The 12,613-nt window shown below is 33.3% G+C and overlaps 1 protein-coding gene across 2 annotated transcripts; it reads right to left on the bottom strand.

The window, feature by feature from the left end:
* Positions 1-1,254: 1,254 nt before the first annotated feature.
* On the bottom strand, positions 1,255-12,251 carry LOC127844713 (uncharacterized). 2 transcript variants are annotated; one of them, XM_052375141.1, is made up of 7 exons: positions 12,160-12,251; positions 10,845-10,902; positions 10,116-10,629; positions 9,711-9,812; positions 9,332-9,488; positions 4,226-4,349; positions 1,255-1,458 (listed from the first exon to the last, which is right to left on the bottom strand). In XM_052375141.1, the coding sequence occupies exons 1-7, from the start codon at positions 12,218-12,220 to the stop codon at positions 1,347-1,349; spliced, it is 1,128 nt and encodes a 375-aa protein (XP_052231101.1). In that variant the 5' UTR covers positions 12,221-12,251; the 3' UTR covers positions 1,255-1,346. The 2 variants fall into 2 exon arrangements, with proteins under 2 accessions (XP_052231101.1, XP_052231102.1); XM_052375142.1 differs by having other exon boundaries at positions 9,344-9,488.
* Between the last annotated feature and the right edge of the window lie 362 nt (positions 12,252-12,613).

Genomic DNA, 12,613 nt, shown 5'->3' with positions numbered 1-12,613 from the left:
AATTATGTTAGTTTGTTTATGGATTAATAGTAGCTTTATCAAATGTTGTATATGCCGCTATTTTTTAATAAAATGAAAAAATATTTCAAGAACAAAATGAGCAAGAATTATGGTTTTCCATTAAGTTATTTTTTAGAACAAGCCCATGCGCATAGTAACCAATCTTAGCAATCAGAAGGGCCGATACTATGAGAAAATTGTACATTAAACAGAATACTACTGGGTGCTAAGTCTAGACAGTATTTTGTCAAGATATTGACGATTAAAATGCAGTTTTCGTTGTTATGTCCAAGAAAACACATTTAACTATAGATGACATATAACATATGCGTGTTTTTGTATTTATTCACTTCCAAAATTAGTATGTGTTCATTAAGGGGGTCGATACTACGCATAGTCATGCTACAAAGTTGTTGTATTATTTTATTCTTTAATATTCATTCATTCAAAGTAAAGACGTGTAATTACCGTTAAGCATTAATTTCGTTATGTGAAGATATCGCGTATAGTAGAATACAAAAACAATAGCACACATTTTTGGATTGTAATAACTGCATTTTTTATTAAATATTTTCGGGTAAATATACTTTTAAATCTTGACGGTTTATTGGTTTTCCGTTCGAAATGATGTCAATAATTTCCTACTGATGTTACAAACCAAAACCTTGCGAGATGTTAGTGTCACCTTATTAGTACCCTATTTTGTTTTGAGAGAAAATGTAGAAACACAAAGACCCGAGATTTAAAGCGTAAACTTCTTATGTCCTAAAATAATAATAAGGAGGAATGTTATGTTGTTATGATCATCTTAAGTCATAGTTCATTTTCAAACTGCAATTTAAAATATTACGAAAATACTGAACACTAGAACTAGTACATAAATTTTCAAGACTAGTAAATCGAAACGTCAATATAAAATTATAAAATGCTGTAAAACAGCAATTACAATAAGTTTAAAACTATTCATATTAAGCCCGATGGCATCAAAAGCTGTGTGCTTATTTAAACACTCAAGTCAGTGTCCTGAGAGAATCAGTCTGCGTGTCTTTGGAAATATAGAATTTTTTGAGAACCATCAACAAATAAGAATTGATTACGAGACCTCATATTTATGGCACCATTATGACATCAGAGTCAGTCAAAATAATATTTCCAGCACTCTGTTAATTGAAGTCAACAATACGGCAAAATATTATCATTCATTTCCAAATCTACTAAACACCATATGAATAAATAAAATAAGCAAAATATATAGTTATTATAATCTCTGTATTTACAAAGCATTCTAAACATTGGAAGAGTGATGTTAGAATTGTGCCAAAGTCCAGCTTGAGATGTTTTCATCCCTACGGAGTTTCACTTGACCCCAAAGTGTAAAACACGCGGAAGGTGGCGCTACAGCCCTTGTCAACCCAGAGATTCTTGTCTGTGTATCCCCAGGTTGTTAGCTCCGTGCACCTGAAATGATATTTTTCCGAAATAAAAATCTTTTGGTAGGCTATTTTCGTGAATTCATAGTCATCACTACTAATGCATATATCATGATACTATTTTTGATACTAAAATTCATGATCACATATTATCACGACCTGAATCTGATTATTCATATGGCAGTTCAACATCCCTAGCGCAGTTCCAACAAGCCGGACGATACGACGCAGTATGTAATTATTGTTCAGGGTTTTTTCGTCGTCGTTTACATGCAATAAAGTTTCATTGTTATGTATTTGAAATAATATCATGCAGTACAAAAACTAGATGTGATGTTTGACAATCACTTTGAATCTCTTTGTTACTTTAAACACGCAAATGTACCTGCAACGATTTGCAAAAATAATGGTTTTGTGTGTCCGATTTTTTTTAAATACCAAAGCGTAGTAACTTCGGGATGAACCACATTAGATAAATACAGATCTAACCGACAATGAATAATCATATTGAAGTGTAATATTTATGTTTTATCAAAAACGTGTCTATATTCCGAAGTGGTCTGAAGACGCGGATAATTCTTGGCACATGTCAAACACGACGATGGATTAAGATGAACACATACATGGCAAATACTAAACAAAATGCAAATAAAGGCAGACTTAGGCGCCGTCTACTTTCATCTAGTAGCATCACTTGGTCAATGTTATATCTTATGAGAGCAAGTAATTTATTATGTGCATTTGGTACCGGTGTTAACAATGTTAAGAAACAAAAAACGCAAGTGATCACAAATGCGAACAAAACAATTTTGACAGAAAAAAACGTCGATTCTAGAGAGTTTTATTGATGTTTCCTACCTTGAACGATATGATATTGAAGAAATGATTGCGTAAACCGATATTTCCCATTTTAATCGGTATATTGATTGTCGTCGTTGTAACTATACTTGGTGAGAACATTCGAAGAAAAATTCCATTGACAAGCCATATCAATACGGGCGAGAAATCTGGATGCAAATAAACAATATTAAATCGAGACTGGAGTGCAAAAACAATATCGCTATTTTATTATCTCAAATTATGCTCAAGCAAAATCACGAAAACAGGATGCGAAATATCGATATTAATTTCACACTCTCGCTTTCGGCTTGCGATCTCTCATCTTGTTTTCGCAATCTCACATCGGGGTTAGAATGTTGCAAAACACAAATTGAGATTGCGATAGTGCTATGCGACATCGCGAAACTACGATGTTAGTTCGTGATAAAATAGGAACGAATTTACAGCGGTGCATGTCAACCCTCGCCGATTAACCCACACTTTATATTGTGTACATGTGGCCCCCTTTTACTGCTCAGTATTGCTTATCCATGACGAATAATTAAAACAATACAGTATAATAAAAGGATATCGGGGAGTCGCAGAGACATCTTTTAAAGTCAAACCCGCAACAAATGCCCTTTTTCGCACTTGACACCAAGTAGGTTATTATCGATCCTTATTGTTCTAAGAAAAAGAAAGCTTAGCTTTCGGGGTCACTATGGGCAAAGATGCTCGCAGATTACTAGTTAATCAGTATTGCTGTTTCATTAAACCGCTTTGTGAACACCGCAGAGCCGTGGATTGCTTGATCTGTCCACCTTTTCTCATAATTGTGATCTTACACGGGGGAATATATGCCATTAAGCTGTATGTGCTTTGGTGAGGTAGTCCCTCCGGTCATGTTTCTTTTTGAACACGTTTAATACACTTCAAAGCTTTCAAAAAGCACGAAGAGGCTTGCGGCGATCTTTCACGTATAATAATTTCATAAAACATTTTCTCATGATATAAATCTTTAAAATCTAGAAACATTAGAATATTGCGTTCGTGTTAAACTTATCATAAAAAAATCATGTTACTTATATAACAGTAGCTTAATCGAAAAGAAGTGCATAGCTGCAATGTACCTATTGTCTGTCGCTCAAATCCTTTTTAGTTCACCGAATATTTATAAGAAGTATATTAGAAGTGTTCGAAATTAAAGAACTTCACAACCAAAATATCTGTCTACAACAAAAAACACAATAAGATACGAAACAATATCATCATGTCCTTTCGTCTGCCATGTTGGAAATGCAACATGATTAACAAGGTACATGTACATGCCATGACAGACAAGACGCAAATTATGTTCACCAAGCGGTAAGCTTATTTGAATTATAAGATCAAACGTACTTTTTTTATTTATTTCAATGTTTAATACGATACAACGTGACAAAGACCCATTTGATCGCTGGTGAAAATTACATGTAATCCATTATGCTGGCGTAACGGTTAAAAGTACATTCAGTTTTATCCAAATTATTCTTCTTTTTTGTATTAAAGGTTTGTATTAAAGGAAGATTTAGTGTCGGGAGCGCACGAACTGAGGAAGAGACGGGAGTACGGCCGAACGGAGGCCAAACATATAGTAACCTTTGCTACTACACCGTTATGTGACAAGCGAAATAAAAATGACCAATGTGGTTACCGCAATACAAAGTAAAAGGTTTTAATTTCAAAACGCATTTGGTGCTCTTGAACGCATGTGAACCTGCCCCAGGTATATCCATGTGTGGCCTGTTTTTGTTTTGTGTGTGTTTGTGTGTGTTTGTGTGTGTTTGTTTGTTTGGCAAGGGGTAACTAAGTGTACAAGGCTAAGAAAATAGTGTGTTTTGTTTGCAGAAATACTTAAACCTTCGTGGTTGTATTTTGACAAACGTGTTATTTACATTATATACTTAACGTGATTTTCTTCGACAGTGGCTTATTACCGTTGGCTTCCGTAGCTCCACAGTATCGTAACCTTGGTTATTGTGTGGATTTTTGGCAGTCTGAATGGACACATGTGTTTACTTGTCGTAGACATGCAGTTCATAGTCTTTGGATCGTTCTCAGCTGAAAAAAAATACAATAAAGTGTTTTTAATTTCTGTGTAGACAAAACAATTTTCGGACGTGAGTTTTAACAAACAATAAGTATGAATAAGGTATGGACTACAAGTTATTAAATTTGAACTATTAAGCATAAAAGCATCTATAAGGTTTCATTTGGTGTCTTAAATACACAAAGAAGTTTGTGTTTAACAAATGGTCATTTAATTTCGTATATGTTCTGGCATTAAAAACAGTGACGTCCTTGTGGTTAAATACATATATATCAATGTATATAGCTGTTACTTTTATTATTTGTTTATTTGGCGAACGTTAACCTTTGGGACCTTTCGATTAACATACAAACGAACCATTCTTAATACGATTAGTGCCTGTGCGATTAGCACAATAACATATATCTAAAACAAATGGGGCTTATTCCATAAAATTGCAGGAACATGTGACACATTACAAGCAATTATCTATCGGTGCTACCTTAACGATGTCACAGCCAATGATCCATTTATTTTTATGAAACAAATCCACTTTTATTGCTTTCTTTGTTCAGAGTGAGTTTGTTAACCTGAAAATAATTTAATCCCATTATCCCATTACGCTTTGCATTTTCTGTTTCAAGGTTTCATCCCAATTTTAATCCTGATCATGTTTAGTGTGGTGTTCTATGTAGTGTCCTGTAATGAATTTAAGGAAACGTGCCTTCAATAAACGACTTGCTGATGGTAACATAAATTTCTCTCCTGGTAATATGGCTGAGATTCATTTGTCGTACTATGATAGTTTATATTATCTATTGGTATTAAAATAAAAATACATAGCAACCGTGCTCTGTAAAAAGGGGGTTTAATGCATGTGCGTAAAGTGTCATCCCATATTATCCTGTGCAGTAGGCACAGGCATATCAGGGAGGACACTGTCCGCTGTTATAGTATTTTGTCGTTAACAAACAGTCTCTTCTTAGCATATAGCCAGTTTAGGCGGAAAGTGTCGTCCTTGATTAGCTTGTGCGGACTGCACATTCATTAAACCCCATTTTCACAGAGCATATCTCATATGAGAAAAAAAAAGAAACAATGTAATAACATAGATGTATCGCGTCATCAACATTCCTGCTTTATTGATATTATAAAGTTATAAATTAAAGTAATGTATTTATCAGAAAAATTGCAAACATTTGTAATAACAAATTCTAAACTTACATGAAAATAACATAATAAAAAGGTTTATCTCATGCTAAAATGGACGCAGAAAATGGAGTCAATTAAAATAAAAATAATTGGGCATCACAAATTAAAGAAATGTTGGAACATATAGGCCTTGCGGAGTTATGGATAAACCAAAGCATTGCTTAACCATCACTAAATACCATCAAACTCAGGATACTAGATCAATTCAAACAGAACTGGCAAAGTAATATTAATCAATCTGGAAGGCTTAGCACGTATTGTATATTCAAAAGTAATTTTGAATTCGCACCATACCTAAAAACCATAAAACAAAGTAAATATAGAATAGCATTAAGTAGATTCAGGCTATCTTCACACAAACTGGAAATTGAACAAGGGCGTTATTATAATATAAATAGAGAAGGCGGAAAATGCCAAATCTGTAATTCACATTTAATTGAAAGCAAAAATCATTTTATCCTAACGTGTCCCTTATACTCTCACCTAAGAAAAAAATACTTAAAACCATACTATTGCAGATGGCCAACGATAACAAAATTTAAAATCCTTATGTCCACAAACAATAAAAGTGAACTGATAAACATAGTAATATATATATATCCCGCAAACAATTTAAGAGAAGAGCTTGTAAGTGATTAATCGATCAATGAATTCACTCATCACACACTATAGATTTTTTTTCATATACCTACTATTAATATATGTTGTTTACTATTTAATAAAATCCTTTGTATATGCATACTAATGTCTGTCTAAAGTATGCATGTTATGATTCATATTTACGTTATTTGTTTCACGCATGCATTATTCTATAAGAACTTTATCACACTATCTCATACTTTGTTAAAATTGTTGATTAAACCTTTAAGCTTTCTTCAATATGTCAGAACAATATCCACATTACAGGTTTTACATCCAATCAATTAAGAAATAAACACTGACATTTTCAGTTTTCAGACTAATAATCAATTTCATCACGATATATAGTTTTCTTCCTTCTCTATCATATACTAAATACAATCATCTGAACCAGAAGTATATTTGTATTCACTATTGTAGGCTAGAAGCTTTATTGTAAGCTTTATTGCTGAAATAAATGTTGCTGTTGTTTTTGTTGTTGCTGTTTTTGTTGTTGTTGTTGTTGTTTGTAAAGCCTTGATACTTTTGTAAAAATGATTTAACATAGTTTTATGATGTTCAACTATTGAAATTACTCTGTAATTGACATCTCCGGCAAGCGATTGGTAAAATTGAGATTCCAATGATACTATAGAGGGGGTATAATGTGTTAATATATAGTAATGTTTCTTTACTAAACGTAACTTGTCATTTTCTTACAAACTTCTATTTCAAACATAAACGAGAAATTCGTACGGAGCTGACAGATCAAAGTAAATATGATGTGTCATTTCATAAACAAAGACCGCATACATTGAAGGTGATATCTGAATTTCGTGATTTTTTCCAGGAAAGATAATACACCAGTATGTAAAATAAGTTAATAAATAACATACTTGTCATTTGCTGTGTTTTTTTATGATGTGACAAACATATAAAGTCAAAAACGAGCAGCTGTTAGTTAAAACCATATTTAATCAGGAATCCAGGAGTGTTCCAAATAAGCGAGCGTTGTGTTAGTTCACTGAAGAACTTCGTATGCCATAAATATAGAACACTAGTTGGTGTCTTTGTGTACTTATAGTTTTACTACGAGTTGAAGTTTGCCTTTCAGAGAAGTGTCGGATAAATTAAAAAAACAGTACACATAGAAAGTAACCTTTTATTCTTTTTTGTAATTTATTTCTTTGATGAGACATTCAAAATATCAGCGTTAGATTGTTGAAAACAATAGTTAAAGCAGACAAATTAACATAATTTCATTGTACACGGTAATCTCATAATAATTAACAATTCAATTCAAAAGCAAATTTGTATGACACAATTTTGTCGTATATGGCTTTTCAAATGTTATTCAGCTCTTTAAATGTAACACACATAAACGCAGCAGTTTTCTTTTTCAAGCTTAAATTCCCATTTCATCAAGGCATATGACCATAAACAAAAAAGCTACCTTTTCAACTTTCAAAATGAGTAACCCTATGCCAAGCATGATGCAGCATTTTCCCCCAATGATAGTGTTTATCCTATAAACCATTCATCTACAACATGAAATCAAAACTCGTTTGACACACTTTTCGATATGTGGTATTAGTAAAACATCTACTGACTCTTGCTGTACTAACCAAAGATTTTGTATCAATTAATATCACCAATCATATTTTCGTCAAGTTGTGTTTTCTTCCATAAAATAAAATTTAAGGCTATTTTTCTTATACTCTACTACATTTATTTAAAAGTAAATATTAAATGTATATATTCAAATTTGATAATCCAAGGATTATTTAATTACTTCCGTTACATATCGGTTTCAAAGCAAGCTATATCACTAATTTAATAGGACAAAACTGGTCCGTCTAACGAATGTGTCGCATAAAACTGTTCACTTGCATTTTACTTGTGCAACAGAAAGAGAATAAGTGTATCCGGCACTTTTAATCCGAATTACCGTTCGTAAAATCAATAGTTGTTACATAAATATGAAATGACATGACAATTAAAGCCAGATAGTTAGAGTCAATACGAGATGAGCAAAAATACTAACTTAACAATGTTGAATATTCTTTCAAATTATAATGCGACGTCAAATGCCGTTAAACAATTTGCCATAAAAACTTAATGCGCTTGGTTAGTCAATGAAAATGTAGTCAATGAAAATGCTCAAAAATACTAAACATGTTAACTTACCAATATTTTGTACAGGCAACAAGGTTTCGCATGTGAACAAACCAACATAACCAACGACCCAAAGCAAGGAAAGCTAACTCACTTTTTCCCACTGAGAGCTGTGTAAAATTGCAACTACGAGCGTATGTGAACTTAACATAGAAATATTGGTTTGCATTTAATGTTACGAACGTTTTTTCTGACCATCTAGTTTTGCAAGCATGTTTTATTAGCACTATATAAGCTGGTACAAGGTGATACACATTAATGTACATATTAAAAAATATATCGTTATTTGATATATTGAAGTATATACTAGTTTATACTAATAATTTATGTCAACATTTTACATTGGTTACAAATGTGTAGCCAAAGCAAGTCTTAAAACAACAGTATTTCGATTACTTTTTCGGTGACCCCCCTCCCCCCCCCCCAAAAAAAAAAGAAATATATTCATGGTTGATAGAACATTGTTGATTTAATATATCTGGTGTAAAGAATTACATATCATAAATATATATAATAAGAGTGAATTTCTTTTCTTTTGACCCAGACAGAAGTATTAACATTTAAGACCCAGACAGAAGTATTAACATTTTGACCCACACAGAAGTATTAACATTTTGACCCAGACAGAAGTATTAGCATTTTGACCCAGACAGAAGTATTAGCATTTTGACCCAGACAGAAGTATTAACATTTTGACCCAGACAGAAGTATTAACATTTTGACCCAGACAGAAGTATTAACATTTTGACCCAGACAGAAGTATTAACATTTTGGCCCAGACAGAAGTATTAACATTTTGACCCAGACAGTAGTATTAACATTTTGGCCTAGACAGAAGTATTAACATTTTGACCCAGACATAAGTATTAACATTTTGGCCCAGGTTTAAAAACCTCTATTTGCTATGACTGGGAGACTGCTTGATTTTGTTTACACACTTGCTCGGTGATAAACTTGCAAAGCATGTATATGTTTGGGAAGGATAAAGGAGTAGAAAGATGTGTTTTACCTCGGGGTATACCTTTGTGATAGCAAACAAGGAATCTTGCCCTGCAGCCATGGTTGACCCATATGTCACTTGGTCCCAGAACACCGAAGTTGTCGTGGTCATGGTCTCCCACAGTACAGTTGCCGTTTGAGGCATGGAACTCTTCCAAAATGTGGATCTGCAAAAATTTGGCAATGTGGGTTTGTAGCGAAGATTGACAACTTTTCATGAATATGTTTGATGATTGCTAACATACAAGTCTACCATGGTCATTGTTATATTTGATAATCTTCAATCTTAAAAAGACGCAATGAATTGAAAATTTAAACAAGCATGGTGAATATCCTTATAATGTAGTTGCTGCAATATTTGTGACGCCAAAACGATGACAAATGCCTACTTCCGTAATGAGGACAGCATTGTGCACAGGGCATTGTCTGTAAACCCTCCACTTGCAGCTCAGACAGTTGATCTCGACAGACTCTTCGGGGCATTTGAAAATCTGCAAAAAAATTTGTGATAAAACAATGTTCAAGTATATGCGGGGGTAAATTCATCTGTAATAATTTGCAAAGCACATTTATTCATGATTAACTATTGTGTTTTTTTAATTATTAGCATAAAAACATTAGTTTGTCTAATACATGGATCCAATAAAAGCTAATTATTTTGTATAATATTGATTGCCCAATAGCATTGTACGTTACGAGTAACTTACTAAAGTGGTTTTGAAATATTCTAATTAACGTGCGGACACCCGATTAGTGATGTGTTACCTATGTTATAATGAAGTTCAATAACGTACCGGTTCAGGACTTATAACTGGCTGTATCTGTGCGGGATTAAGCTGAAGTTGTATCTGTGTATGCACGCATGTTTGACAATTTCCTGAAGATTTCGAAGATGACCCGGCTTGAGCTTTTACTGTACTATTATTTTCTGTTCGTGCTTTAGGGACATTTGTTAAGCTAAATTTAGAAGCACCTCTTGGTGCGTCTGAAATACTGATATTCGATGAAACCGATGTAGTAACACTTGCGTTTCCTCCGGATGAAACTTGTATGCTGTGGTTGGTCTCTGATGTATGAGTCAAACTGGCCTGTGCGCCAGGGGCGTTCGATAAACTAAGCTTTGCTTCAGAAGTATGAGACAAACTGATTTTAGCGTCTTTGTTGTCTTTTGAAGTTTTGTGTGGTGATCCCGATGGCTTCAATACACTCGTCAAGCTGAATTTTGAAGCTGGTTGCACGTATGAAGATATTTGGGGTATTTGTGAAATTGGATCGTCCTCATTGTCGGTGTCCTTGGGTACAGAACGTCTAAAGAAATAATACATAATTCCGTATTTAACGAATATTTTATAAGCTTTACGACCTATTTGTATTCGTGATAAACATCAGTTCCATATAACAATTGAACTTAAACGTGTGCGTATGCGTTTGGCAACATGTATATGTTCGTTTTTTATGCTTATATTGGGAAATTGTTTAATGCATTTAAAACAGTTGACTTATAGCATAATTATTGGTTTTACCTGACCAATACTTTGGACCAGGAAAGATGGCCACCATTGACGCAGCTTGGAAGAAATACTGAAAACACAGGTTAAACACACCATACATAGCGAGTTAATAGTATGATCAACTCATTTGTGCTGAAAGGTTATGAACATTTAAATAAACTTGATTTATTGTAACATAAATTTGTCACATGAATAGATTGCGTTATACATCGATAAGAAATCACTAGTTAGTAAATGAAGCCGCTGTGACTGTTGCTTATTAATTTTACAATAAAAAGATTTTACAATACATGTATAAATGCAATTATAAATTTATTGAACAAATACGTAACGAAACTATCGATTATTAAAAGACAACATGTTGAAAAGGCGTTAATAATGTATGTGTTGGTTTTTTTCAAAACTTAAATTTACACATTCATGTTATTTTGTTTCACGGAAGTAAATTTCAGAAGTAATGTCACAAAAAATAGGAAACAATATGTGACAATGCATTTGTTAAGCAAAAACATGTTAACAAGTTTAAGATGTTTAAAGACTTTTGCAGAACACTTTGCTTATAAAATAACGGAAAAGTAAAGTAAAAACAAAAACGCCTTTATGGTGTACAATTTGAATTTTATGAACAAAAGCCATTTACACACTCAAATTGTTGGGGGGTGGGGGGGGGGGGTGGTGTTAATTGCATTAACATCAACCAGTAATCTTAGTATAATAAATATATTGTTTTGGTCCAGCTATTTAAAGAATGTCATATTCTTACAGGTTATGTGTTTTTATTAACAAATGAAATGTAACCTTTATTTGGACAACCAAAACCTTGTTTGCAAATCACCTACAGCACTGAACACACACTTAGGCCTTGGGAATATAGGCGGTTACCTCAGAGTTAATATATACTTATACCGCCTTTGCTACTCTAGCACTCGCTACGGTCCTTAAGCATAATACAAGATTATTCGCAGTATCATTATATATCAATCATTCACAAACAAAATATTCAGAATACTTTAATCAAAAATTAAGGATATCACATCAAATAACTCCACTTCAATATGAACGCATGTGCACTTTCAAAGTTGCATCAATTGCCATGAATTGTTTGTCGTAAAACATTGACATAATAGTCACTTAATGTGAAAATACAAATTTCTATTCTCATAAAACGAATTATAATTACAGCCAAATCAATGCCAGTATGCGTTAATATACAGCCCACGAGTTCCCTAAAATAAAACACCTTTAGCTGACTTTTCTTGCGAAAGAAAATCCCTGTGAATATACATTATATTTATCAAATATGGGCCAATTTAGCTATATTATTTACCAATAAACGTTGCACATAGTCCGATTATTATTCCAAGTCGAGTGAGATGCAAATAACGCATGGTATTGTTTGTGTGAACAACATAATACAGAGGGAATTTGTAATCGAAAAAATACTACAAAGTGCGTGCGATATAAGCTGCTTAAAGGCGTGATAACCAACAAACCGCAACAGTAACAGAAGGCAGTTTGTGTCGTGCATTTACACGTGTACTATTATCTCTCCTGTCCTATATGTTACTAAGTGCGTTATTTGCGCTCAGGTATCCTTAGATTAATCATTTTACCCACATGAACTTAAAGAAAGCGCCAAAAGTATGTTGCACGATCAGCATATTGTTGTCAACTTCTCCCAAAGTTCACCATGCTATTTTTGACATCTTGTCACGGATTGCTGAAGATTTGGTGCCTCAAGACTATGCACTTCTGTTGCTTTGGTGATTGTTTTGGGGAAA

The sequence above is a fragment of the Dreissena polymorpha genome, chromosome 9 (assembly GCF_020536995.1).
Source record: "Dreissena polymorpha isolate Duluth1 chromosome 9, UMN_Dpol_1.0, whole genome shotgun sequence".
NCBI classification, from domain to species: Eukaryota; Metazoa; Mollusca; class Bivalvia; order Myida; family Dreissenidae; genus Dreissena; species Dreissena polymorpha.
The sequence above is the reverse complement of the archived record's forward strand: the minus strand, read 5'-3'. Positions and strand labels throughout refer to the sequence as shown.

Bases quoted from the DNA above. Each gene is read 5' to 3' on its own strand.
- LOC127844713 (XM_052375141.1), bottom strand. From the start codon at position 12,220: ATGCGTTATTTGCATCTCACTCGACTTGGAATAATAATCGGACTATGT. The intron at 9,489-9,710 runs GTAGGCATTTGT...AAATTTTTGCAG, and splicing joins ATGCTGTCCTCATTACGGAA to ATCCACATTTTGGAAGAGTT. The intron at 1,459-4,225 runs GTAATAAGCCAC...ATATCATTTCAG, and splicing joins TGGAGCTACGGAAGCCAACG to GTGCACGGAGCTAACAACCT.